The 15745-nt window shown below is 40.0% G+C and overlaps 1 protein-coding gene across 3 annotated transcripts in view; it reads left to right on the top strand.

The window, feature by feature from the left end:
* SEPHS1 (selenophosphate synthetase 1) overlaps window positions 1-14990 on the top strand; it is a 132385-nt gene extending 117395 nt beyond the window's left edge. For all 3 annotated transcript variants that reach the window (XM_073551270.1, XM_073551269.1, XM_073551271.1), the window contains exons 8-9: window positions 7255-7467; window positions 13565-14990. In XM_073551270.1, coding sequence (XP_073407371.1) covers window positions 7255-7467; window positions 13565-13779 — 428 coding nt within the window. In that variant the 3' untranslated portion in view covers window positions 13780-14990. The remainder of the gene's footprint in view (window positions 1-7254; window positions 7468-13564) is intronic.
* The last annotated feature ends 755 nt before the right edge of the window (window positions 14991-15745 follow it).

Below are 15745 nucleotides of genomic sequence, written 5' to 3'. Positions count from 1 at the left end.
AATAGCTCTTTTTTGTGTTATGCAGGGCTCATTAGAGACATATAGACCTCATTCTAGTGTGCTGTATATGAGGCATACAGGTGCCGGCCCTACCTTATAGGTTCCCTTTAAGTTTGTTATTGACATGCATAAGACATAAATGTGAGATCTCATGCCTTTCTGTATTATATTCTTGCAATCTAATACATGTGGAGACTACCAGTTCTCTGATGGCAAGATCCATGAGGTTGTTCATTTCTATCTCTCCAGTGAGCTCAGTGGTGTAACACAATGGTGACCAGTGTGGACCATCATAGTAGACAAATGACCATAGTGGCAACACTGTTCTCAAAAATAACGTCCAAAGGAGAACAACCCCTTTTAAGCAAAATATTTAAATATGTGTCTACCTTTATAATATAATTTTGAAGTCTTTCCAGCAATCAATCATCAACTGTTTATGTAATGGTTTAATGATTAAGTATGTTCTACTGTATGTATAAAGATCAGTTTTAACAGCTAACCTTTACTCCAGTTACGTGGGGTAATAAAGATACTGTACTTCATCTTATCAGTACTTTAGGTTGGGTTGATGACTGTAGATTATTATGGTCTTAAATGCTGATTTTATTTTTGTTGAACATAACATTGTTGTTTCAGTGGATGTACACACGTGGTCAAAATTGTTGGTACCCCTCGTTTAATGAGAGAAAAACCCACAGTGGTCACAAAAATATCTTGAATCTGACAAAAGTAATAATAAATAAAAATCTATGAAAATGAACAAATGAAAGTCAGACATTGCTTTTCAACCATACTTCCACAGAATTAAAAAAATAAATAAATAAAACTCAAAAAATAGGCCTGGATAGAAATGATGGTAGCCCTGAAAATAATGTGACAAAAGGGACATGTTAAATCGTGGTGTGTCCACTAATTAGCATCACAGGTGTCTACAATCTTGGAATCAGTGAGTGGGCCTGTATAGAGAGCTACAGATACTCACTGAGCTATTTGGTGACATGGTGTGTATCACACTCAACATGGACCAGAGGAAGCGAAGGAAAGAGTTGTCTCAGGAGATCAGAAAGAAAATTATAGACCAACATGTTAAAGGTAAAGGTTATAAGACCATCTCCAAGCAGACTGATGTTCCTGTGACTACAGTTGCACATATTATTCACAAATTTAAGCTCCATGGGACTGTAGCCAACCTCCCTGGACGTGGCCACAGGAGGAAAATTGATGACAAATCAAAGAGACGAATAATACGAATGGTAACAAAAGTGCCCAGAAAAACTTCTAAACAGATTAAAGGTGAACTTCAAGTTCAAGGAACATCAGTGTGAGATCGCACCGTCCGTCGTAATATGAGCCAAAGTGGACTTCATGGGAGAATATCCTATGAACAGATGAGACAAAAATTTAACTTTTTGGTAAGGCACATCAGCATTATGTTCACAGATGGAAAAATGAAGCATGTCAAGAAAAGAACACGGTCCCTACTGTGAAACATGGAGGAGGCTCTGTTATGTTCTGGGGCTGCTTTGCTATATCTGGCACAGGGTGTCTAGAATCTGTGCAGAGTGCAATGAAATCTCAAGACAATCAAGGGATTCTAGAGAGAAATGTGCTGCCCAGTGTCAGAAAGCTTGGTCTCAGTCATGGGTCTTGCAAACACCCAAGAATGGCTAAGAGGAAAACATTGGACTATTCTGAAGTGGCCTTCTATGAGCCCTGGCCTAAATCTTATTGAAACACAGAAAAAACGAGCCTGAAGAAGAGACCTGAGTAGTCTCGAAAGCTTGCAATGTATTACCATCTTTTCAGTTAGCCATTAAAAGGTATCAACCACTGAGGACTCGATTCTGAATATTTTTCTATCTACTGGCTAACACGGTACAAAGATATACATCTTTCCTGCAGAAAAAACACAGTATAACAAACGTGCAAAAATACTCAGTTGTAAAAAATATATATATAACAGTAAACAGCAAGTGCTAGTAAAAAGATTATAACAAAAACAGGGTATTTAGTTGATACGTTTTTTTGCAAAAAATGTATACTAAGCCACTTCACCAACATCACGGTATACCCATCTCGGAGCAGTCCTATCTAATGTACAGTGGGGCAAAAAGTATTTAGTCAGTCAGCAATAGTGCAAGTTCCACCACTTAAAAAGATGAGAGGCGTCTGTAATTTACATCATAGGTAGACCTCAACTATGGGAGACAAACTGAGAAAAAAAAATCCAGAAAATCACATTGTCTGTTTTTTTTTTCATTTTATTTGCATATTATGGTGGAAAATAAGTATTTGGTCAGAAACAAAATTTCATCTCAATACTTTGTGATATATCCTTTGTTGGCAATGACAGAGGTCAAACGTTTTCTGTAAGTCTTCACAAGGTTGCCACACACTGTTGTTGGTATGTTGGCCCATTCCTCCATGCAGATCTCCTCTAGAGCAGTGATGTTTTTGGCTTTTCGCTTGGCAACACGGACTTTCAACTCCCTCCAAAGGTTTTCTATAGGGTTGAGATCTGGAGACTGGCTAGGCCACTCCAGGACCTTGAAATGCTTCTTACGAAGCCACTCCTTCGTTGCCCTGGCGGTGTGCTTTGGATCATTGTCATGTTGAAAGACCCAGCCACGTTTCATCATCAATGCCCTTGCTGATGGAAGGAGGTTTGCACTCAAAATCTCACGATACATGGCCCCATTCATTCTTTCATGTACCCGGATCAGTCGTCCTGGCCCCTTTGCAGAGAAACAGCCCCAAAGCATGATGTTTCCACCACCATGCTTTACAGTAGGTATGGTGTTTGATGGATGCAACTCAGTATTCTTTTTCCTCCAAACACGACAAGTTGTGTTTCTACCAAACAGTTCCAGTTTGGTTTCATCAGACCATAGGACATTCTCCCAAAACTCCTTTGGATCATCCAAATGCTCTCTAGCAAACTTCAGACGGGCCCGGACATGTACAGGCTTAAGCAGTGGGACACGTCTGGCACTGCAGGATCTGAGTCCATGGTGGCGTAGTGTGTTACTTATGGTAGGCCTTGTTACATTGGTCCCAGCTCTCTGCAGTTCATTCACTAGGTCCCCCCGCGTGGTTCTGGGATTTTTGCTCACCGTTCTTGTGATCATTCTGACCCCACGGGGTGGGATTTTGCGTGGAGCACCAGAAGAAGGGAGATTATCAGTGGTCTTGTATGTCTTCCATTTTCTAATTATTGCTCCCACAGTTGATTTCTTCACTTCAAGCTGGTTGGCTATTGCAGATTCAGTCTTCCCAGCCTGGTGCAGGGCTACAATTTTGTTTCTGGTGTCCTTTAACAGCTCTTTGGTCTTCACCATAGTGGAGTTTGGAGTCAGACTGTTTGAGGGTGTGCACAGGTGTCTTTTTATACTGATAACAAGTTTAAACAGGTGCCATTACTACAGGTAATGAGTGGAGGAAAGAGGAGACTCTTAAAGAAGAAGTTACAGGTCTGTGAGAGCCAGAAATCTTGATTGCTTGTTTCTGACCAAATACTTATTTTCCACCATAATATGGAAAAAAAAACAGACAATGTGATTTTCTGGATTTTTTTTTCTCAGTTTGTCTCCCATAGTTGAGGTCTACCTATGATGTAAATTACAGACGCCTCTCATCTTTTTAAGTGGTAGAACTTGCACTATTGCTGACTGACTAAATACTTTTTTGCCCCACTGTATTTAAAACCTGATCATGTGAACAGTACCTATATGAGCAGGATTCAGAAAGGCGCTGCCCAATTTGGACACGCTGTGCAAGACGGCTTTTATGTGCATGTCTCACAAGAGAGGGGCGGGAAACTCCCAAAACTTGCATAAGCAAGAAACTAATAGATTAAAAATTTAATTTGTTTTTAATCTAAATCTTATTGAGCAGTTTTGGAAAGAGCTGAAACATGCCATCTGGAAAAGGCAACCTTCAAACATGAGACAACTGGAGCAGTTTGCTCTTGAGGAGTGGGCCAAAATACCTGTCGAGAGGTGCAAAAGTCTCACTGACAGTTACAGGAATCGTTTGATTGCAATGATTGCCTCAAAAGGTTGTGCAACAAAATATTAAGTTAAAGGTACCATCATTTCTGTCCAGGCCGATTTCATGAGTTGTATTTTTTATTTTTTTTAAAGTCTGTGGAAGCATGGTTGAAAAGCAATATCTGACTTTCATTTGTTCATTTTCATAGCTTTTTGATTTATTATTACTTTTGTCAGATTCAAGTTATTTCCATGACCATTGTGGGTTTTTCTGTCATTAAAGGAGGGGTACCAACAATTTTGACCACGTGTGTATATTTGCAATGTCCACTAAGCCTAGGGCTCCATGGCAATTTATGGGTGCAGTGAAATTACAAATTCCTGTGGCAGTTACTGCCTCTTTTGGGAGGGCAATAAATCACACCAACTTGAGAATTCTAAATTAATTTTGAAATGATCATGGAAATAATAGATTTATACAGAGTAAAATTGTTTAAAAATATTCTAGAGCAATTCCATCAGTTACTTTCAAAAGATTCACAGCGGAAAATCCACAAATGCAAATTTTAGTGCAGAGCTGTCTGTGAATTAGCTTCTGCAGATATTGCTCCTTCACTTGTTCAAAAAGAATCAGAGTAGGGTATTTAATACTGATTTACAAATTGTCGATGGCAAATAGACCTTAACTAAAGATTCTAAAATGTGACTAAAAATTAACTTTTATTTACCAATTTAATATAATTGAGTGCATTTTTAAAACCACAAGGTTTGTGTTGATCACTATATGACATCCTCTTGGTCTTGAAAAGTGATAATGGGGATCACTCTATCCATCATTTTGTAAGACCATTGAAATTGATTATAACCCACTGTCTGAAAGTTCAGATTTTCAGTTATTACACATTCCCAAGTCATTTGAATCCACTACAGTATGTGGTAGATATTATTCTATTATTTTAATCTACTGCTGTTGCTCTTTACATACAGTATATTTTTGGGCAGTCGGTTTAGGATCCCCTACTGTGGGATTACTAGTCTAATATCTATTAACCCCCCCTCTATCTTTTTTTTTTTTTTTGTATAATGCTACTGTACCTCTCAAGCCTATAGATTAATTCTAATGTCTCTTGCATTGTGTGGCCGCAGACCATCAGTTATTGCTTGACATAACCGCTGCAACAACTTGCTATTTAAAATATATAACCAGCTGCCTCCCCAAATTTCAGACAGTAGTTTATAATCAATTTTAATGGTCTTACAAAATGATGGTTACAGTGATTCCCATTATCACGTTTCAATACCAATTGGAACTTATATAGTGACCAACACAAACCTTGTGGTTTTATAATTCCACTCAATTATATTAGACTGTTATATAAAATTTATATATGTGTGTGTGCGTATGTATGTGTTTGTATGTATGTGTGTGTGTATGTATGTATATATATATATATATATATATATATATATATATATATATATATATATATAATGTCTATTTTCCATTAGCAATTTTTAAATATTCTGCGGATAGGCACTTCCATGCCTCCCTCTAATACCATCCTTCTGCAATAATGTCTTGTTCCAAGGCGCCTGAGGCTAGGCTACACAGTAAGAAGAAAGCAGAGGTTCCCAAGTTTTCAGACATACTTGACAAGATAGGCCAACACAGCGATTTAGAACGCAGATTTGCGATTAACAACAATCACATTCACAAATACTCAAAAAAATGGAAGACCTGGAACAACAAATTTCATATCAAATAGACTCGACAAGAGGCACTATATTTTGAAGTTTAAACCTGGGCGCTTTAGTACTGGGATGCTGTATCTCCTTCCAAGAATGTTACCCCATAATAAGGATTGTCAATTTTTTTTTTTCTTTTATGTTGTTATTTGATATATGTTATTCTATGCCTATTTGTAGGTTCTCTAGTTTTTAAATTTTTTTCCATACCTGTACAAGGTTGTTTATTCCCCACTCCCTTCCCTCCCTTCCTACCTTCCTTTCCCTACCCTGTTTATTTCTAAAAAAAACCCATAAAATTATTTAAAAACACAGATCAGTAAGGTATACATAGGTTTACTTATTTTAAACTGTGCAAAGTGTTTGTCTTTTTTTGTCTTATTGTTTTTTTTTTGCTGATCTGTGCATAATCTGCATCAACATATATTATACATACTGTATATTATTGCTTATTATGCTTATATAGTGCCATCATGTTCACAGTGCTTTACAGACTTTATTACCGCTTAGCCCCATTGGGGCTCACAATCTAAATTCCCTATAAGTATGTCTTTGGATTGTTGAAGGAAACCGGAATACCTGGAGGAAACTCTTGCAAACTTTTTGCAGATGTTGTCCTTAGTGGGATTTGACCCCAGCGTTTCAAATCAACTGAGCAAACTATTGAGCCACCTTGCTGCTACATAGGCATTCTATGTTTTATACAGATGTGGGAAGGAGGCCTTATACTAAGGCTAGGTTCAGATTTGCGTTCAGAAGGGCTGCGAATGGCTGCCTACTTTCTCCTTTCTTCCTCCCTGAAGCTCTGCCTACTTCAGTATGCGTCCTGCGTACCTGTCTTTAACATTGGGTGCGCAGAAGTAGGTGGAGCTTCAGGGAGGAAGAAAGGAGGAAGTAGGCAGCCATCCGCAGCCCTCCTGAACGCAAGTCTGAAACCAGCCTAAGCCATATTTACCTGGACGAGGTTATACTTTTACTAGGACTTGCTAAAATGTGTTCTGTTGCCAAGCTTTATTTGGAAAAAAGTAAGAAAGAGAAACAAAGCAGCTCTCGAGGAGATTGGTAACCCCAAATGGATCCTGATGCCAAATTATCACTGGTATTGTAGTAGAATATACAGTAAAAATGACACACTCTTATGTATTAACCTTTAGTATGTCCATGTTTCCGGTTTCTTTTCTAATTACATTTTTAACGTTCACTAATCAAAGTCATTCTATGTGTAAGTGTGCATGTGTAGCCCATTCACTATCTCCATCCATCCCCCACTCCCTCAAGATGGCTGGACCATCATTGTAAATACATCACTGTAAATACACACCTGTACTTTGTATCTCCCCCACCTCATTGTAGACTGTAAGCTCTCACGAGCAGGGGCGTCTTATTTTGTTTTAATTATTGTATTGTTAACGTTGTTACTTATGACTTGTGTTTTGAAACTGTTATGTGCTGCGGAATATGTTGGCTATATAAAGATGATTATTATTAATGATCATGTGTTGTCTTTTCTCTCCAGCTGCCGGTCTTATGCACACGTTTAATGCACATGCTGCTACTGATATAACAGGATTCGGGATTTTAGGACATGCACAAAACTTGGCCAAACAGCAGCGGAATGAAGTTTCTTTTGTTATCCATAACCTTCCTGTCTTAGCCAAAATGGCTGCTGTTAGCAAGGCTTGTGGGAATATGTTTGGTCTTATGCATGGATCTTGCCCTGAGACATCAGGTAAGTAACTGAAAGCCCCTCTCCACTACAAGAGGTTGGCTCACGCAAAGAAGTACATAGAATATATTTTCGGATTTAAAGTACTTGCAGGAAAATTATTCCATACTACTGAACATAGCGTCAAATGCTCTTGGTTTTGTTTTTTTTTATCCCCTTTCATGTAATTTCTACCCTGTGTGGGAATTTCAAAGTAAAATGTGGCGCAAATTTGAGAATATTCTGTAGTAGTGAAAAACCGTTTAACCCCTTCACGACCGCCGATGGTAAATAAAACTCGTGCAGCGACGACGTTTCTCTATAGTCAGTGGTCTTGCAGCACTTGGTTCTCCCAGAGTCCTGTAAGCACTAGGATTCTAGTACAGAGTGATGGCTCTGAACATTGACATCATTGGCACCTGATTGGCTCTGTTTAGACTCAGCTAACAGCAGGATGTAACAGGCGCTCTGACAGTTCTCATGCATTGCAATACATTTGTGCAGTGGCGGCGGCAGGAGTGGGGCATTGCTGTGGGCACCATGCTGGGAGGAGGGGTGGGGGTGTCTTGTGCCCTGGGCTTTCATAAAATGTCGGCGGTGAGTAGAGTCCCCTTTCCATTGACTTCCCTGCAGTGGACTTCAGGAAAATGGGCGCCAGGGACTGAGGTTTCGGCAGGTGAGACCTCGGCTCCCGAGATTTCAATATGTGCATGTGCCACCTGCGTCATCCATTTTCCTGGAGCTCACCACAAGGAAATCAATGGGAAGGAGAGTCCACTCACCACCGACATTTTATGAAAGTCCGCAGCCTTTCACCACCAGGACACCCCATCCTCCCAATTCGGGGCTCACAGCATTAACCCACTCCTGCTGCCACCAGCCTCCTGCAGCAGGAACCATGCCTCTTGTGATCCCGCTCCACCGTAGCCGGTAAGGTACATTCAGATTATAAGGTGCACCCAATTATAATCCAAAAAACATGGTAACCTTCATTAGGCTGTTTGCCTACAACAGGGTTCCCCAACTCCAGTCCTCAAGGCCCACCAACAGGTCATGTTTTCAGGTTTTCCCTTGTATTGTACAGGTGATGCAATTATCACCTGGGCAATACTAAGGAAATCCTGAAAACATGACCTGTTGGTGGGCCTTGAGGACTGGAGTTGGGGAACCCTGGCCTACAATGAGTTTTTGTTGCTGTGTCAAAAATGCAGCATCTTTCAATTTCAGCAAAGTGGAGTGATTTATAGAAATCTCATGCCTTCTGTGCTTTTATTTTCCCCAGCATAAACTGAAATATGATGCATGTTTAAATTCGCAACATGACAATCTCTATTACGGGTACGCTGAGTTTTATTTCTATAGAACTGCATTAGATGCGGAAAATCTGCAGGTAAAGAAGCACATACGTTTTTATTGTCTGTCCGCTGCAGAAATGCATCAAAAAGGTATGTATTCGGCACATGAATATACGTATCAATAAAGTTGTGTCCGAGCCAAATACCAGGGAGTATCAAAAACAAAGCAGCTTTATTTAAAACATGACATACAAAAAAAAACCTCAGCGATAAAAACGCATGTGAAAAAATAAACTCAACACCACAGTGAATTAAAAAACTAATTTACTTAGAACAATGAAGGAAATAAAAGCATTCCCTCAAAATTTTTAGGTGTCATGATAAGGACTCGCCCCATCTCATTATATTTAACAAGGAATCTGGCACTGAATTAATTTACTTAAAGGTGTTGTCCACTGCTAGGACAACCCCTTCTTGATCAAAATGTTTGGCCCCTATAAAATAATAAAGCTTACATTGACCTACCGTGACGGCGCCATTCCCACAGTGTCAGGAATCACTTTCGCGTGGCTGCTGTGCGGTTGTTGTGACACCGGCACCCTATCAGCACTGGTGTCACAGTCCCCACCTTTGGACAAATCGAACATGAAGAGGAAGTCCGGGCTACAACTGATCTGACTTCTTGCTCAATTTGACACGAGGTGGGGATACTGATGCAAGTGCTGCTTAGACACCTGCATCACGTGTCACAAGAACAGCATGGGAGCCCCGAGAGAGCGAGTGCTGACACCATGTGAACTCCGCCAGCATGGGAGGTGAGCATAAGCTTTATTATTTTATCGGGGCCAAGTGAGAGGTATGACAAGAAGTTGATCAAGTAGTGAACAACTTCTTTAACAGGTCAACATCAAAAACTCACCAAATTATCATTGTGGGAATGTAGCCTAATAATGTTCCTTTTCTGATTATTGCTTCATGTAAACATGATTGTGTTATGCAGGCCTAAAATATGTTGTTGGTTAGCAGTATATCACCTTCGGTGAGTCTGCTGTCGGGAATATGCAAACTGTGTGGGAATTAATTACCATGGTAACGACTGTTTGTCTCCATACAGTTGGCACATGTTGATGATTGACGCATATACAGTGCCTACAAGTAGTATTCAACCCCCTGCAGATTTAGCAGGTTTGATAAGATGCAAATAAGTTAGAGCCTTCAAACTTCACACAAGAGCAGGATTTATTAACAGATGCATAAATCTTACAAACCAAAAAGTTATGTTGCTCAGTTAAATTTTAATAAATTTTAAACATAAAAGTGTGGGTCAATTATTATTCAACCCCTAGGTTTAATATTTTGTAGAATAACCCTTGTTTGCAATTACAGCTAATAATCGTCTTTTATAAGACCTGATCAGGCCGTCACAGGTCTCTGGAGTTATCTTGGCCCACTCCTCCATGCAGATCTTCTCCAAGTTATCTAGGTTCTTTGGGTGTCTCATGTGGACTTTAATCTTGAGCTCCTTCCACAAGTTTTCAATTGGGGTAAGGTCAGGAGACTGACTAGGCCACTGCAACACCTTGATTTTTTCCCTCTTGAACCAGGCCTTGGTTTTCTTGGCTGTGTGCTTTGGGTCGTTGTCTTGTTGGAAGATGAAATGACGACCCATCTTAAGATCCTTGATGGAAGAGCGGAGGTTCTTGGCCAAAATCTCCAGGTAGGCCGTGCTATCCATCTTCCCATGGATGCGGACCAGATGGCCAGGCCCCTTGGCTGAGAAACAGCCCCACAGCATGATGCTGCCACCACCATGCTTGACTGTAGGGATGGTATTCTTGGGGTCGTATGCAGTGCCATCCAGTCTCCAAACGTCACGTGTGTGGTTGGCACCAAAGATCTCGATCTTGGTCTCATCAGACCAGAGAACCTTGAACCAGTCTGTCTCAGAGTCCTCCAAGTGATCATGAGCAAACTGTAGACAAGCCTTGACATGACGCTTTGAAAGTAAAGGTACATTACGGGCTCGTCTGGAACGGAGACCATTGCGGTGGAGTACGTTACTTATGGTATTGACTGAAACCAATGTCCCCACTGCCATGAGATCTTCCCGGAGCTCCTTCCTTGTTGTCCTTGGGTTAGCCTTGACTCTTCGGACAAGCCTGGCCTCGGCACGGGAGGAAACTTTCAAAGGCTGTCCAGGCCGTAGAAGGCTAACAGTAGTTCCATAAGCCTTCCACTTCCGGATGATGCTCCCAACAGTGGAGACAGGTAGGCCCAACTCCTTGGAAAGGGTTTTGTACCCCTTGCCAGCCTTGTGACCCTCCACGATCTTGTCTCTGATGGCCTTGGAATGCTCCTTTGTCTTTCCCATGTTGACCATATATGAGTGCTGTTCACAAGTTTGGGGAGGGTCTTAAATAGTCAGAAAAGGCTGGAAAAAGAGATAATTAATCCAAACATGTGAAGCTCATTGTTCTTTGTGCCTGAAATAATTCTTAATACTTTAGGGGAACCAAACAGAATTCTGGTGGTTTGAGGGGTTGAATAATAAATGACCCTCTGAATAAACTTTTCACAATTTAAAAAAAAATTAAACAAAGAAATAACATTCTTTTTTGCTGCAGTGCATTTCACACTTCCAGGCTGATCTACAGTCCAAATGTCACAATGCCAAGTTAATTCCGAATGTGTAAACCTGCTAAATCTGCAGGGGGTTGAATACTACTTGTAGACATTGTAGAAGTAAGTGCAAAGAGCGCTGTTCTATATCATCAATCATTGCTCCTTAAAAAACTATTATCTGCCTGTGGAAAAGGACCTTAAGCCACTTTTCTTCAAAAATCCATTAATCTTGTCCAGGAGACCTCTGTTCCTGTAGATGTTTGCAGTAATGTGAATGTATTACATTGGGTGATTCTTTCAGAAATGCTTACATGATGTTACTAGCAGTGAGCAAAGTAATTTTGTAATATGGGTATAGCCAGGTAGACCATGTTAAAATAAGCAAGTTTGCAATGATCACGTTTTCTTTTCTAATAGACTTTGTTCTCCTTTTGACTCTACAAGAGATCGATCACTGCTCCAAGCTGTAGTCGAGCTCTTTGGTAACAGGCACCAAACGAAAAAAATCCAATTGCTAGCCTCAACTTTTGCAGTGACTCATGACTCATACAGAGAAAATAGACTTCCTGTTTTTTTACATAGAGCTTAGAAGGATTGGCTAGTCAGGTTTTAATCACTTGATGTCATAAAACTAATGATAAAGAGAAGAATTAGCTGGATAGATTGGCAAAGTGAGCAATTGTAAGTAGACAGTGCTATATAATATGATGATTGCAATATATTAAGAGGATACAAACTTTGATGGGCGTTTGTTTTTTAAAGAGGTTGTCCAGCCTTGGAGTACAATTCTTCTGTCACTCTGTGTGTGAATTCTCACATGGCGTACACTGCATGCTGACAACACCAAATGCGTGACTATAAGTATGTGATTTGCATACATGTGGTCACATGCCGACTGGACGTGTCCAGCCTCGCTTAATGTAAATGTATTGAGCAAGGCTGGATACATCTAGTCAAAATGGGCTGGACTAATGCAAATTGCATACTTGTGGTCACATAACCGCCCTCTCCCAGCACCAGACAATCTTCCCAGCGTGCAGGATTCAAAAGTCTGCAGTCACTCTAAGGCTGGCAACCCCTTAGGTAGATTGAGAAAACCCCTTTTAAGCTGAGTATGTAGCCTGATTGTTCAACATTTTGGCAGATATGATATTGGCATGGTTGATTGATTTTAATTTTATTTATATTTGTGGGAAACCACACACTTTGAATCCATTGGTAATCTCTCAAATGTGTACATTTCAGTAATAAAAGGGTAAATATATGCTCATTAAAGGGAACCTCTCACCCCCCCAGGCATTTTTAAGTAAAAGAGCCACCTTGTGCAGCACTAATGCTGCATTCTGTCAATGTGGCTCTTTTACTTAGCGTCCCTTCCACTGCAGAAATAACTTTTTTTTAAATTGGTCAAAAATACCTGAATTTTGACAGGGGGGCAGGTCTTTCCCCCTCTGACAGACTCCTCGCATTCATCACTCATTTTGTTTCTTCAGTATTTGGCGCTGCCTCCACAGCTTCTTTTGAAATCGTGGCGCCTGCGCTGTACTATATATTCTTGGGCATGCGCATTTAGTGCTCTCACATCACATCCCGGCTTCCTATTGCGCGGCCAGAGATCCCGGCCCGCAGTCGCTTATGATTTATTCACACTGCGGGGCTGGGAATCTTGGGCATGCGCAGTAGTTCTCTGCATCCTTCATGCCCAAGATTCCCAGCCCCGCAGTGTGAATAAATCATAAGCGACTGCGGGGAGGGATCTCTGGCCGCGTGATAGGAAGGCTGGGATATGATGTGAGAGCACGGGCAGCGCTAAATGCGCATGCCCAAGAAGATATAGTACAGCGCAGGCGCCACGACTTCAAAAGAAGCTGAGGAGGCGGCGCCAAATACTGAAGAAAGAAATGACTGATGGTTGCGAGGCGTCTGTCAGAGGGGGAAAGACCTGCCTCCCTGTCAAAATTCAGGTATTTTTTACCAATTTTAAAAACAATTATTTCTGCGATGGAACGGAAGCTAAGTAAAAGAGCCACATTGACGGAATGCAGCAATAGTGCTGCACAAGGTGTCTCTTTTACTTAAAAATGCCTGGGGGGGTGTGACAGGTTCCCTTTAAGGAACATTGTTATTTTAATATGCGTCTGTTTTTAAAACCATGCAAATGTAAGTATTTACCCTGCAATATTCACAATTTCTTCTCTTTGCAGGTGGTCTCCTAATCTGTTTACCACGAGAACAGGCTGCACGGTTTTGTGCTGAGATAAAGTCACCAAAGTATGGAGAAGGTCATCAAGCATGGATCATTGGAATCGTAGAAAAGGGCAACCGCACTGCCAGAATCATAGATAAGCCACGGATCATAGAAGTTGCCCCTCAAGTTGCTACTCAAAATGTAAACCCAACGCCCGGCGCCACCTCTTAATTTAGGCTTACCTAGCTTTTTTTTGTTTTGTTTTTAAATAGACCTTATACTTTACCATCATACAATTTAAATAATTGTAAAGAAAAATATATATATAAATATATATCATGGTGTCTGCCCATTTTGTGGCCTTGAGTCAGTTATGCGAATGGGTAGGATTTAAGAAGTAAAGAAAAAAATCATTGCCTTTTGTTCGTTTTTGTTTTTGTTTGTTTTTTTGTTTGTATTTTTTTTTTTATAATCTGTCTGTTTTTCCCTCCTTCCTGTTACATTAACTGAAGATGCACCTAATATTGAGGCAGCTTCTAAGTTGAAGAATTGTTATCCGATACAGTTGATTCATTTTGAATCTATAGACACTTATCTCTTGCCGCATAGGCTCTTTTTTTAAAGGTGCTTTCACTCAGCACAGACATTGCCATTAGTAGTGTCAAAGAAGCAGTTAGTGTCTTCATTTATATATGTGTATTTATCACTATTGATCTGACAATGTTGGATGGCTTTGGAGGTTATTATGGAGAGGCAATAAATAAATTAGCTGTGGATCATAGCAGGAGGGTGCATGATTTTTTTTTTTAATTATTAAAAAAAAGACTAGACTTATTTAGGCTTGCGCTCTTATAGCCTTGTACCCTCCACTTCTCCTTAATGTAGTGCTCTCTTACCATTTCTATGCCAGGTACACATTTTACTGCAGCATTGAGTGGGCTTAAGAGTGCACCATTAGCTTAAAGCACTTCTGTTTAAGAAGATTTTTTTTTTTCCTCTGTAAATCTCATATTTACCATATTAACAAAGTTCTTTCTTATTAGTAGCACATAAAATTTCCGCGTGGTTAGATCTGTTTAAAGTACAACATTATTGCAGACCACATGCAAAGAAAGCTAAAGGTAACTTAAGTCACTTCAGTAATTCTAAATGTGCGCACACATACAGCAAGTACACAACACTTTAAGTATAATCAATAACTTTTCTGTTCTGTGGTTGATAGTGTTTCATACATTTTTATATTTTGTATAGTGATTACATGCCTTTATATTTTTTCTTTATAAATCAGCAGCTGTTAAGTAGTTGGTAGCTCTTTCCTTTTCCAATTTGGTGCATGAGTTTGTGATCTAATAAAAAGAAAATTGACATTGCCAACATTGCAGCTTGAACTCCAAACTTGTTATTCAAATAAATATTTAATTTTTTTTATTGCTCTTGTACAACCTGTGTTTGTTTTTTCTTTTCTTGGTATTGAAGTTGTTTCCCCCATCTGAGAGTAGCATGATGTGGTAACGTGGTAAAAGAACAGTTTTAAGTTGATTACCACAGTTTCGATAAAATCACTGATTTATCTGTTGCATATCTAGCAGTTCTCTGAATGCGGAGCTCTGTATAACCCCGCCTACATCACTGATTGGCTGTTTTCTGTGTACAGCGTGCATAGGCAGTAAACTTCCAGTGGTGTGGGTGGGGTTATACAGAGCTAATGATAGCAAGTTTACTAGTCCTCTGGTGATAATTGCCTGCTGATTTAACTGTGATTGCAGAAAACTGCAACTACCCAAGTAAGTGATGCTTCGCTGGATTCTGAGTCTTTGCCTCTACATCTTGCTGTTTTCAAGATTAGGTGGCAAAACCCTGGTGACAGATTCCCTTTAAAAGGTTATTTCCATTTCAGACTTTTATAGCAGTAATTTGGCCATACACACTCAAGAAAAGAGGTCCTTGGACTATTGCTCAGCTATTTTTGGAACTTCTTGAAAGTGAATAGAGATGTGTTTTCACTTCTCCATTGAAAGTGGTCAGGACTACCCAATTTTAAATTTAGATGTAGGACTCCAAAGTGTTTGCATATACCAAAAATGTTTGAGATGGGAATTCCTCTTTAGGTGGTGTATGATATATAGGTAGTTTGAAAATGACTTTGAATGTAGCCTGTGTCTGGTGGTCTGCATCAGCTCTGCAAACTACCCTAATG

This window comes from Dendrobates tinctorius, unplaced genomic scaffold (genome assembly GCF_039654945.1).
Source record: "Dendrobates tinctorius isolate UK_male_01 unplaced genomic scaffold, ASM3965494v1 ptg000174l, whole genome shotgun sequence".
In the NCBI taxonomy this organism is placed as follows: domain Eukaryota; kingdom Metazoa; phylum Chordata; class Amphibia; order Anura; family Dendrobatidae; genus Dendrobates; species Dendrobates tinctorius.
This window is presented reverse-complemented; position numbering and strand designations above follow the sequence as displayed.